The 13,335-nt window shown below is 47.7% G+C and overlaps 1 protein-coding gene across 1 annotated transcript; it reads left to right on the top strand.

Moving 5' to 3' along the window:
• Positions 1 to 307: 307 nt before the first annotated feature.
• Positions 308 to 11,367, top strand: CALM1 (calmodulin 1). Its single transcript, XM_044774201.2, has 6 exons — positions 308 to 622; positions 3,483 to 3,513; positions 4,421 to 4,564; positions 6,716 to 6,822; positions 7,463 to 7,598; positions 7,778 to 11,367. Exons 1-6 carry the CDS (start codon positions 620 to 622, stop codon positions 7,804 to 7,806), a joined length of 450 nt encoding a protein of 149 aa, XP_044630136.1. The 5' UTR covers positions 308 to 619; the 3' UTR covers positions 7,807 to 11,367.
• Positions 11,368 to 13,335: the final 1,968 nt, after the last annotated feature.

Below are 13,335 nucleotides of genomic sequence, written 5' to 3' on the forward strand. Positions count from 1 at the left end.
GGACCTGGCTGCCACAGCGGACACTAAGAGATGGGGGGTGGGGGGTGGGGTCCCCACAGGTGGGGGTGGGGCTGGGGTGAGGGGCAGACGGCTTCGGAAGGCCAGGGCAGCCCCAGCTCGGGGCTATGCAGATGCCCTGTCCTCGTCCCGGGCCTGGATGGGAGACTCCGGCGACTCCTCGCTGCACCTGCCCTGGGACCACGCTCCTCTCCCCGAACCCTCGGCGTCCGAGTCCCGGGCCAGGGCCCGCGGCGGCGGCGGGCGCGCGGGGGGCGGTGGGAAGCCGGGCGCGCCGGGGGGCGGGGCCAAGCGACAAGGCCCGGCCCTCGCAGAGCTGCTCGGAGCGAAGCGGCCGCGGTCGCGGCGGAGGGATACGGAGCGCGCTATATATACCGCGGAGCGCAGGCTCACTCTTCGGCAGTGGTGTTGGGAGCCTCGCGGACGCGGCGCCGTTACTCGCAGTCGGGCGGCGGCGCAGGCGGCGGCGGCAGCGGCACAGCGCTCAGCGCACACAGCGCCTTAGCAGCAGCAGGAGCAGCGGAGGCACCCCCGCCGTCACAGCCCCTGCGCTGGTGCAGCCACCCTCGATCTCTGTGCTCTTCCTCCCTTCTCTCGCACCATGGTAGGTCGGGAGTGTCAAACGCCGGCGTAGCAGCTGCCTGCCCAGGATTTCTTCCCAAATTTTTAGTGCAGTCCGGTTTTTCTTTTTTTCTGGTGGGGTTTTTTCTCTTTTCCGGGGGTTACGCAGCAACTGCGGTTAAGAAGGATGCATTCCGGATTTGCATCTTGGTTTCCTCGGCCAGGGATCCTCATTTAAATCTTGGCCGCTCCTGGAGTTGGCCTTGGCGGTGGGCTGTCCGCGGGCAGGGGCTCCGGCCGCAGCCGCACCGGGGCCTTCCGCATCCACCCCCTCCCCCAGCCCCGCACCGCTGCATCCAGCGCGCCGCACCCGGGCTGCCCGCAGCGTTGCGCCTCGGCTGGGGCCCCGGGGGGCGGGGGAGCCGGGCGGGGCCGGGCACTAGACGCCCCCCCTCACCAGGCACGAAAGCGGAGGGGCGGGCGGGCGGTGGAGAATGAATGGGCCGGAGGGAGCCGGTGGCGCACCTTGCTCCAGCCGGGGCTTGGGGGACGCCGTCGGTGTTCCCACCCCTTCCAGCCGACCCCGCTGGGCGCCCTTTCTCAGCCTCTCTCCCCTCCTCCCTCCCGGGGGGCGCGGCGCGGGCGTGGGCTGGGAAGGAAGGAGCCGGGGAAGGGTGGGGTGGGGGCAGGAAGGCGAGGGGTGGGGGGCGGAGAGGGCGGAAGCGGCGGGCCGGCCGCCCTGCTCCCGGGCGGGGCCCTGCGGTGTGGCCGGGGCTCGTGTCTCCCTGTCTCGCACCCCTGCAGCCCCCCATCCAGTGCGGCAGTACAGGCGCGCGTGAGCCTCGGTACACTGGGAGGTCCCTTCCCGCGGGAGGCACTCGGCTCGCGCTAATTGGGGCGGGGGGGGGGCGGGGGAGGAGGGAGCTGGCGCGCTGCTCGGTTTCCATTAGAGACGCAAAGTTTCTGCCCCGGGAGGAGGAGGCGGCGGCGGCGCGGCGGGCTTGCCGCCTGGGGGAGCAGAAGCGGGTGGGAGGCGCGAGGCGGACTTGGTCCCCACCCGCCACTCGGCCCCGGAGTGGGGGCTCGCACTGGCCTGGGAGGCGCGGGGCCTCCACCCTGGGGCCACCTTGCCCCCCGGCACCGCGCCTGCCCTCGGGGCGCGCACCCCCGCCTGGCCCCTCGCCGGGCGTTTTCCCCGCTCCGCGCCACTTCCCGGTCCGCAGAGAGATGCCCTCCACGTTTCCGCTTTCTCTGCAGCTTCTAGACTGCCAGATGCGCCTGTGCGCCTCGCTGGGTGTGTTTTCCACAGCCCCCTTCCTCCCTCGGCGGGCAGGACTGACATCAGCCACCGCGTTTTCTGGCTTGGCGGGGTGGGGAGATGGCTCCTGGCAGGTTCGGAGCACCTTTGCCCCTAAGGCCAGCAGCGCGATTTTGGCGGAGAAGGGTATTTCTTTGTCGAGGAAAGCTGATACTCTCGAGAACTCCTCTTAACAGGAGAGTTTTGTGGCGAGGAGGGCCTGTTCTGCCCAGTAAGGTGACAGCTTCTCTTGCGAGGTGTGGCAGCGCTTCCTGTTGTACAAGACAGACGTTTCCCTGGTGTTACATAAATCATCGTGTCGCCTTCGTTCGATGTACAGAAAACCAACGTGCAGTGACTGGGTAGAAAGGAAGACTCAGTTCTAATTTGAAAAAAATAAGATTTCCCCCCCAAATCAGTATATTGGAACACTATTCCTACTGTGAAAGTTTTGATTTAAGAGGTGGAATAAACTTAACACCGTCAGCTTTCTAGCAGGACTTATTTTGTAACTGGTTTCATTAGATGTCCTTCATTAAAATAAAAAGCTGTATTAGCTTTCTTTGAGATTGTCACATTCCCCTGGCTGGTTTCGGTGTGGCAGAGAGCAAATAATGCAAGTGAGAATTATCTTCACGGCCATTACCACCTCGAGTAAAGTGTGTTTACTGTTAGGAGTCTCATGTCATCCTTAAGGTGGGTAGAGTTAGTATTGTCCAGCAAAGGTAATAGTTCCTCCTCTCTAGAAAAGAGAGGATGTAGTCTCATAATTATGTAGTTTTCTGTGTACTTAATTTTTGCAGTTTTGTGACAGCTCAGTTGTAGGACAGTTTCATTTTTTCCTGGCTTCTGAATCATGGGATAATTTGACCGAAGGCATTAGCCATTGTAAATGGTAGGCTTTTAACAAATAACTGCCTCATTTAAATGATTGGAAAGCATTTATTACATGGAAATAAAGTTGGTAACGTAACCCATTGCTGTATGTTTATTTTTTTCACTTAATTATATCTCATAAAATAGATATAAAAGCCTGTTAATCCAACCCAGTGCCATTATGTAACGCCAGTTTGGAGATTTGGAGCGCCCACAGCAATGCGCAAGGTGCGCTAAAAGCCTGCCCCTGGAACGAGATCCTGGCTGTGGTGACAGCAGCGTCAGGCTGGGTCCCTTCTTGGATGGAAGCGGGGACTGCCGTGGCCCTGGCGCAGTAGGTGGCGCTCTTCTTTCTCAGAGCCTGCCCCTGCAGCACATGCCGTAGGGCCTTTTGCCACTAGAGGTGCCATTTTTCAAATTTTGAACCAACCCTTCCTAGTTAGACCTCCAAGCACACAGAGCACACAGCCGTAGGCCCATAAAGGAAAACCTGAAATGAGACATTGTCACTTCCTTGTCATCCTTTGTGTTTAAAATAACATAAAGGGTTCCCTTTATTCTGTTTTCTTTAAATGACATGCTAAAGTGAAAGATGTTAAAGTTTTCACACGGGTGATTTTTTTTTTTTAAGATTGATTTTTGAAAGTTTACTGTTAAAAGTGTCATTGGAAAGACTGTTGATCTCAGACTCTTGTGGATTGAATTACAGCCTTTTTTTTATCCCATGTAGGCTGATCAGCTGACCGAAGAACAGATCGCTGGTAAGTTGATGACTTAAGGGGTTCCAGTAGGCCAGAACTTGGTTTTGGTGACCCCTCTGTCCCCTCCTTCCTCGAATCAGGGCAGTTTTCTAAGAATTTATTTAAATGAAAACAATAAGCAGAAACGTGTAGGTCAAGTGTTACTCTTTACCAGTATTTGGGAGATAATGTGAAAGGAAGTGAGACTAAGACTACCCACTTTGTTCACTCTGGAGCGTTAGCTCTGCTTCCTGGCGGCGTAGAGGCTTTGCATACGATGAGGCTGCATGGAGCCTGCTCAGAAATGCAGTTTAGAATTCTTCTACCACAGGTCTGTCAGTAATTCACAGTGAAAGCTTGTGCATGCTGTTCTGAAATAAATGGGAATGTGAAAATGAATGTTAGGAACATATAATAATTGGGAAGGGAGTTATGTTAGTTTAGATTTTAGCTTTTACTATTCCCTGGAGGACTTTTTTGAGGTGGTTTCTTTTTAGGAAACCAGGAATGTCTTTGAAATGTTCTGAAAGCTGTGTAGAAAGAATACACTGGTTCCCTGGGAATGTACGTTTCTAGTAACCTCTTTGTGTTGCTGTGAATCAAGGAGTTCTTACGGCTATAGAAATTTAACAGGAAGGGACCTTACGGGAACACGTGGACCAATCTTCACCTGTCAGATTGGATTTAGGACTAATTTAAGTGTGTAAAAATAGGAGAAATTGTGGTTTTATGGAGCAGTGTTTGCTTTATGGACTGCTGTATGAAGGCCAGTCCAGCAGGACTATTGTGGTGTTTATTTCAGTAGATAAAGGCCAGGCAGTTAACTTGCACTGCTTGGACAGCTCGCTTTGGCAAGCCCAAGGGAAGTGTACGCTGTGGCTGGGTTGCGTAAAGACATTAATTCTAAAAGGTAAACTTTTGTTTTCAGAATTCAAGGAAGCTTTCTCCCTATTTGACAAAGATGGCGATGGCACCATCACAACAAAGGAACTTGGAACTGTCATGAGGTCACTGGGTCAGAACCCAACAGAAGCCGAGCTGCAGGACATGATCAACGAAGTGGACGCTGACGGTAAGGACTTTAGAACACTGAATGAGCGCCAGCGTTGTGTAATTCAAGTTCAGACATGTTACAGGATTGTCTTTCAGGTCCCCAGAGCAAAGCAAATGTGCAAAGATCTTTTCTGTGGTTGCCTTACAGCCATTGACAATTAAAACAGAAGATTATAGGCCTGCCTTTTGCCCTGCTTACTGTCTGGAACATTTCTTGGATCAGATAACCGTATTGTTTTTTTCTACTTGCTGTGACCTACAGCTCAATCTTTTATCAACTTGCCCGAGAGTCTGTACTGAGTCCTGGGGGAGAAGTAAAAATATGTAGCCATAGATCTTTTTAAAAAGCTTATTGTCTCCAAGAGGAGGAGAAAAACCCCTTGAGAAGTGGAAGAAGAGCCCTCTTAGACATTAATGTGGAATTGTGAACAGTGAGCTGTAGATGTGTTTATTGAAGAGAATTTTGAGGATTGCGTGAGGCTTGGGGGAGCTGGTGCATGGTGACTGTGGAGAGTAGGTTTACAGAACCTGACAGGAGGGGAAGATGTATAAGGTGCTGAGCCGGAGGGAATAAGCAGTAACTCCTGTAGCAGTTGGTCACCAATCAGTCATCTGTTCTCTGGACTCCAGAATAGTGGACGATAGACGTCTCATTGCTCGCTTATATTAGTACATAGTTTTTGAGCACTCCCTCATGTGCGCCGCCCCCCCACAAAACCTCTTATATTTGGGAGCCATGTATACGTACTACCTTACATTGTAGAACAGAGTAAATTTTAAAAAGTGAACTAAGAGTTAACAGTTTGGATCTAGAATACTTTCTAAATGATTGGCTTGATAGTAGCCATTTAAAAAAATATGATATCTTAAGGTGATAAAACAGAATTACACTTGTCGGGTCACATGTTTAGAAGCAGGGGTCTGGGGTAAGCATTTTATCAATAATTTCAACTCATTTGAGCTACTTGTAAAGACTATTTTCATCTTTAGTATTGTTTTGGAAAAAGGTTGTTCATAGTTCTCTCTAGTTTGACTGCTAAGATGATCAGCCATGTGGGAACATGGAGTGGCTCCCTCCTGTTTTGTGTAAACCCTGGGAAACTGTGTCTGGGGACTGGCAGAGTGTATTAGCCCCTTAGATGCTATGGAACAAGCGGGGAGAAGTTGTCCCCGGCTGCAGAATCTAGTATTTGCAATGAATAAATATGATGATGCCTAAGGACATCATCTCTGCAGGCTATGAGATAGCACTTCAAATAATTTAAAATTTTGGAAGCCAAAAGGGCTTGAAGGGAATCTCTGAATTATTATTTTGATTTAAAGGTACCGGTGAAAATGAGTAACTTAACCTAAGGCTTTTTTCTTCTAATTTAGTTTCATTTCCATTTATTTCGAGTTAGACTATTAATGTGGTGGCTTGCCTTTGGGGTGTTCATCTAACTCTTGGTTTTGGAGGAGGAATTGTTTGGAACACCGGCCACAGAAGAGATTCTTCTGACACAGTTTCCTAAATGTTAATGGTCTGAGCTTTGGACACACTTCTGAGCTGTGCCCTTAAAGGGAAATAAAGAGGCTGAGTTGGGGAGAAAACGATTAGGTGACTTGTCATCATAAAGTGGCTGAGAAATGACTCCTGGAGAAGACTTTCTAACACTTTATGGTCCATGGCATAAAAAAGGCAGTTTTGCCTTTCTCATAATCTGTACCCTCCCTAAAAAAGCATTTGGTACTCCTGGTGGCCCAGTTAGAGGCCTTATTAGAATCCCTGGCCAGGGCAGAGTCCGAGCTGAGGATCTCCCTCACCCTGGGGAAGGCGGTCTCAAGTGCTTCCCTTGGGAGTGGAAGGGTTCGGCCTGCGGTGCCATGTGCTTTTTTCCCTCTTGAACTGTCCAGCCCCCTTCAGTGGTCAGGAATCCATATGTGCAGTTTCCTTTGCATCGTTAAATGCTATCCTGGGCGCTCATTACTAGTTGGAATTAGGTGAATCATGTGAAATTGCCCTGTGGGGAATTTGAGCAGTTTAGACCCACGAATGCTTGAACCTAATGAAATAATTTAGCAGTTTGTCCTAGCAAGTGATGACCATTCTATAAAGTGGTTCTAAAATTACCCCTGCAGTTGCGTTCCTGGAGCGCTTATTTTACAGGAGCTTTTTGTTTTTTAATTTGAGGTAATGGCACCATTGACTTCCCAGAATTTTTGACTATGATGGCTAGAAAAATGAAAGATACAGACAGCGAAGAAGAAATCCGTGAGGCATTCCGAGTCTTTGACAAGGTAATCTTGCGTCTGCATGGCAGATGGTGCTTAAATACGTTTTTTTTGCTATCATTTCTGAAAGCTCTAACAATCTGTTTTAGTTAGAACACTGTATGCCCTGAGCCTCTCTAATCTCACTTTCAGATATCCTGACTTATTGCAGTAACCTTACTGGGGGAGGGTGAGCACAATAAGTACAGCCATGCATTGCTTAACGACCAGCTTATGTTCTGAGAAATGCATCATTAGGCAATTTCGTCACTGTGTAAACATCAGAGAGTGTACTCTTACACAAACCTAGATAGAGTAGCCTACTACACACCTAGGCTATGTGGCACTGATCTTCTGGGACTGCTGTCATATATGTGGTCTGTCATTGACCATGACATCATTATGCGGCACATGACTGTAGTAGAGAAATTTTGAACCAAGTTTCTTGATTGTTACTTTCAATTTCTGTTAGCTTTGGAAAAGCTCCTGCATCTTTTGCGTTCGCTGACTGCGTGTATTCAGTGGGTAGAGATGGGAACGGGAGATGGGAGAGCTGTCCGTGTCCGCAGAGGTGGCAGTAACTTGAGAGGGCGTAATGAAGTCAAAGACCCTGCCCACCCCAAGCCCCGGTGAGCCTCTGTCAGTAACAATTGCTGAACGTTCACAGGATGGCAACGGTTACATCAGTGCGGCAGAACTACGTCACGTCATGACAAACTTAGGAGAAAAACTAACAGATGAAGAAGTAGATGAAATGATCAGAGAAGCAGATATTGACGGAGACGGACAAGTCAACTATGAAGGTAAGCACGTTTCCGTAGCTTAGTGTTTAAGCCTTCCCTTTCGGCTCCAGAAACAGTTGCTTCGTTAGACCTTTCACTGAGTTTTTTTTTTTTTTTTTAATATATACAGAGCAGAGATGTTGTGTTCATTAAAGCTGCTTTTGAAGGTAACCGAAAGTTATGATTATTTGTCTTTACAGAATTCGTACAGATGATGACTGCAAAATGAAGACCTACTTTCAACTCCTTTTCCCCCCTCTAGAAGAATCAAATTGAATCTTTTACTTACCTCTTGCAAAAAAAAAAAAAGTTCATTTACTCATTCTGTTTCTATATAGCAAAACTGAATGTCAGAAGTACCTTCTGTCCACACACACAAAAAATCTGCATGTATTGGTTGGTGGTCCTGTCCCCTAAAGATCAAGCTACACATCCGTTTTATGATATAAATACTTGTACTACCTTAACGATAAGGAAGCACTTGGTGGACTCCTTGCAGTTCCATTTGCTAATGAGTAATACACTGTTTGGGCTGGCCAGTTTTTCATGCATGCAGCTTGACAATTGAGCACAGTCAGGCATTTGTATTAAAAATGAAAAATGAAAAAACAAATTCAAAACTTATTCAAATGGGTTCTAGTTCAGTTTGTTAGTATAAATCGTCATAGCTGGTTTACTGAAAACAAACACATTTAAAATTGGTTTACCTCAGGATGCTGTGCAGAAAAGCGAGTGAAGGATAAACTGTCTAGATATAGCCCCACTAGCAGGATGGTCCTCTTGTACTTCCATGTGCCCCGACCCATGGTGACAATGACACCCTGGTGGCAGGCCTGTGTGTGCTGGTTTAGCATTGTCTGCGTTGTACTAGAGCAAAGCGGGTGTCAGGCTGTCACTGTTCACACAAATTTTTAAAAAGAAACTTTTTCAGGGGAGCATCTTTGGACTCTCTGTTTTTAAAACCTTCTGAACCATGACTTGGAGCCAGCAGAGTAGGCTGTGGCTGTGGACTTCAGCACAACCATCAACATTGCTGTTCAAGAGATTACAATTTACGTCCATTCCAAGTTGTAAATGCTAGTCTTTTTTTTTTTTTTTCCAATAAAAAGACCATTAACTTAAAGTGGTGTTAAATGCTTTGTAAAGCTGAGATCTAAACGGGGACAAGGAAGTTGGAGGGGAGGCCAGTGCACCTTTAAATGCCCACAGCCCAGCATTGGGTTTCCCTCCCTCCCTCCTGACATCCTAGCACCAACCTCTGAGCCTGAGACCTTGCCTAAAACCAGGCAGATAGCGATTACTTCATCATATCCATGGACACGTAGGTCTACTTGTATTTTCACCCGGGGGGAGGGGTGGGGGGGGCGGGGGGAGGCGAACTGCGGTGACTTAATGATTATTCAGGCAGTAGAGCTCTTAATGAAGGAAAAAAACCCACTTTCTCAAGCATGTATTTAGGGGTTCTTCTCAGTCGCGCTGCTGATTACCTGTTTTATGTAACTACTTGAGACCATCTGTGCAAGAGACATGATTTAGTGTGTCTGTAATCCAATCCTCGCTGTGTGTGGTAGGAGCATACTCACTTTTCTAAGCCAGTCTCTTCATGCCTAAAAGACACTACCAGTCACCTTTTGATTCACGATTCTTAATTTATGATTTCTATTTACCTTAGCTTCCTTTTATGTTTTTTAAGTTGACTTGACTTTGCTTTCTTCCCCCAAGTGGAACTAATGCTAGCCCCCAGCTTGAAAGTAAAACTCAGCCCACAGGGAGTTTTGTGTCTAATTATAAACCTGTAACCCACACTAGGAGATGCTGGTGCTGGTCTCCGCAGTGGGATTTGTCCGCTTAAAAAGCCCCCTTGAAGGCATGTTGCATTTAACGCAGAGCTCTTTTTGAAGTGAAGGCTGGACGTGCGTTTTTCAGGGTGTGAACTGATTGTATCCTATTAGCAAGGCGGTTTGGGTTTTGAGTGTTTGTGTGGGGGTTTTCATTTGCCGGGGAACCAGTGGCAGGTTGCTAGCGAGGCAGTGAGAAGCTCTTGGCAGCCAAATGGGTGCATTCAGGGTTGATTTATAGAGACCCTCGGCTTCTTCCTCTCCTACTCCCTGTCTTTCTGGCATTTTGCAGCTTGTTAGATTTCCTGCCAGAGGGGCGGGTCAGAGCAGTGGAGAGGAGCCTGCCCATCCGCCTCCGCTGCTGGTTCTTGGACTGGGTGGTTGGTAGGCGAGGGGTTGACATCATGAGCTGGGGTTGACTTTCATAATTCCCTGAATCTGGAAGGAACACCTAAGAATACCTTGGGGTTCTTCTGGTGAGATAGGACTGAGGATGCCTGGTTCAAGTAAGTTAATGACCTAGATGTTTCTTGGAGGGAGGTCAAGAACCCTGACTTTTGACCCAGTCTCAGGCCTGTGGCTGATGACCTCCTGGTAGTTTCAAAGAGGCTTGGGGGTGATTTATTTTTAAAAACTGCCTTCTATCTTACCCTTTCACCAAGTCTTTTTCTAGAAGCTGAGTGGACTCCATTTTAGTGGTCCCACAGTCTTTGCTAAAAGACTGCCTTTGAAACCAGATTCTTGTATGGCCTGGATCCTGCATGAGGACCGGAAACCTTTCCCCCAGGGGATGCTGAGTTCCAGATTGGTGCAGAGGTGAAGCCCAGCCCACTGTAGCCTTTCCCTCTGGCCTCGGAGGGGACAACCAGCCCCGGGGTTAGGTGTGTGCGGTCCCTGTGAGTTGGTGAGAGGAAATAGCTGGATGTTGTGGCAGTGCTCTTCAACTGGTGAGCACCTTCCTGTAAACTCTTGTCCCTACTTCTAACTGCTCTATAAATATATACATATATTTATATATATAAAGTGACTAGTTTAACTGCCATCCCGCTTGAGCCTGAGACTTGCCATAAAAAACTGCTGAATACTTGGCAAACACTTTCATAGTTTTGTTCTCCATCTGTTTGGGGTAGGTGTTGAGTAAGGCAAATGTATCCTGATATTTCAGATGGGTTCTTGAAGCACTCTTGCCAAGGAGGGCTTTTTCTGATTTTTTGACAAACGAATTTTTGCACACTTTAATTGGTGTCTTTCGGCAACTTAAACACATTGAGAATTAGCTACTGTACATATTTTTGTATTCTCTTTATAAATGCATGTCTGACTGTACCTGTAACCGTATAGTAATGAGCGGCTGTCCAGTAGGCCCAGCGCCACTGTGGCCCATCAGAGTAGCAGCATATTATTGGCCCCTCAGTATACTGGGAACTTCTTCCTAAACAAAGAATGTAAATTTGGTCAAGTCTGCTCTTTGTTCAATTATTTTAAACATCTGAATTAATTATTGTATATCCTAAATAGATTGATCCTTTTGGCAGTGACTAGATTCCACGAATGTGTCTTAATCTCTCTCTCCAGCTGGTAGTTACTGTTTTCTTTTTTGATCCCTTGAAGTTGTCCTGTTGGAGACAGAAATTCTTTGCTGTCTGTATCCCTTGGAGTAAGAGGGTAGTGGCATGGGTGCAGCGCGTGTTCTTTCTCCAGATCTATTACACTGTTCATTAAACACGTCTGTAGCAAAGATGGTGGCAGTTCTCTTGTTACTGAAGTTCATCTTCACCGTGGCAATTTGAAAAGGAGATGTACTTGAATGTTTCTGTAAATCTTGAGATAAACTGTTTGGAGATTTAACCACCTCTCTGATGGGGGACCAACTCTATGGAAATTGTAAATAAGTTTTATTTATAAACCTGGCACTGTATTCAATAAACATTTCTGCAGCCTTTCATCTCTAACTGCGAATTGTGTAGGTTTTTAGCTTGGATAGCTTTCAACCCATTTTGCTCGATGAACAAGACGTACCTGCCCTCGGACGTCACTCCACCTGGGTTCTGGCACAGTCGGTGAGTGTGAGGGGCCACAGCGACCATGAACACATCTCACTACAGCCTGACTTGAGCTTTAAGTAGCTCAGGTGTTAATAGCTGACATTTTCGTCCAATCTCTTGGCCTATTAATGTACCTGGGCTTGCTTTATGCAGAAAATGTACACCATAAAAAGATTAATTTCCCTGTAACCTCAATGTTAATCCAAGTCTCTAGGGGTTGTGCAAAGAAATACATTTTAAAAATTAGATGGGAATCTTAAATTATATAAGCACATACCTCTGCCCATGTCAAGAGCAGGGCAGCTGAGGAAAACCAGGTAGGGTGCAACTTCCATTCAGAAGCTTGGAGTGGAAAACTTCCCCTTAGTGCTGTCCCAGACTCTGGTTAGCAGGAAAGGCCACCTCCTGGCCGCCCCTGCTTTCCAGAAGGATCTTTTCCAAGCTGCCTTGCCTGTTTCCTTTCCAACTGCACCGAAGCAGTGAGAGGGCTGCAAAGGGGAATGGTCACGGGGTAAGCCCCTGCTTCGGCCACAGGCTCAAGACACGTCTCCAGAGAGCATTTAGCCCCTCCTGTGTATAGGAGTTGGGACTGCAAGGATGTGGACACCACCGTGGGGACAGAGCCCTCTGCTCTGAGACTTGAGGCCTGGCTCCTGGGTTTGGTTCTGTCCCTCTGTAGCCCTGGGCAAGTTCCTGATCTTATCTGGGCCTCAGTTTCCTCCTTAGTAAAATACAATTATTCGACTAGGTACCTTCTACCTCTGGCTTTCTAGGATTCTGACCAACCAGCTTGGCATCACTTGGTGTTTAAATTGAAATTGCAGCCTGAAGGGTGGGAGGCAAAATAGCGTAGCAGTGCAGTATGCTTTGAGCTGACAAATGGGACTTTTTAGAGTCTCACCAGCTCCATGTTGGGGGTGGAGTGGAGGGCAAGCTTGCTAAGACTGATGTCATACTGGAAGGTGGGTCGGAGAAGCTGATCATTAAGTGACTTCCATCCTCCTCCCAGGACGGCAATAGGAAGCTACCACCAGGCCTGCAAGAGATTCAGTCCAAGTGACAACGTCATCTGGTTTTTCAGCCGCTTTGGCTCAGGAAAAAAACACATACACACATTTCCGATTTGAGTTGAACTTCCCCGGGCTTTGGGGGCTGGAGCACCCAGTGACTCAGGACGCCTTAGAAGGAAATAAAACTTCAAGTTTTTTATAGCTTGGTGCGTCTCCTCTCCCACTGCCCTCAGCCCTCTGTCAGGGGGTGGGAGGAGTCAGTGCGTGCTCCAGCTCCCACGGGAGAGCCGGGAGAGCCGACTGGAGCCGAGGAGCTGGCGGGCTTTCCCATCTCGTGGTCAACAAGCTCTGAACTTGGGTTAAAGAAAAGGTGGCAGTTTCCCTCAGAAGAGTTGTGTCCTGCCTTGTGTCAGCCACCTTTCGAGTGAGTGTGTATGTACACATCCAGATAGTATTTCCAATGTCACAGTTTTGTTTTATTTTCACTTTTCTAAAGATGAGAGAGAAAATCCAGACGTTCCTCCTCTAGTAAGATAATTTCTTAAATATTTTGTAACAACCTAAGCTTTAAATCCTGGCTGTGGATAAGCATGTACAGTTTGCTTTCAAACTAATTTGCTTTCCCTTTTTGAGTCCTAGTATACCCTTCAAATGTGATTTTCTTTTTTAGTTACTGTGTTTTATAGTAAAAGATGGATTTTTTTCCCCATACAGAGTAATACCAGTCAAGCTATGAGATAATGGGTTATTAAAAAGAAAGTAAGTGAAGAAGTAATTATAAAATGATAATATCTTAGTTAAAAGAACTAGGTCATGTATAGTGGATCAAACTCCCAGTGCAAGCATCCATATCTGGTGATTCTCA

Source organism: Equus asinus, chromosome 7 (assembly GCF_041296235.1).
Source record: "Equus asinus isolate D_3611 breed Donkey chromosome 7, EquAss-T2T_v2, whole genome shotgun sequence".
NCBI lineage: Eukaryota > Metazoa > Chordata > Mammalia > Perissodactyla > Equidae > Equus > Equus asinus.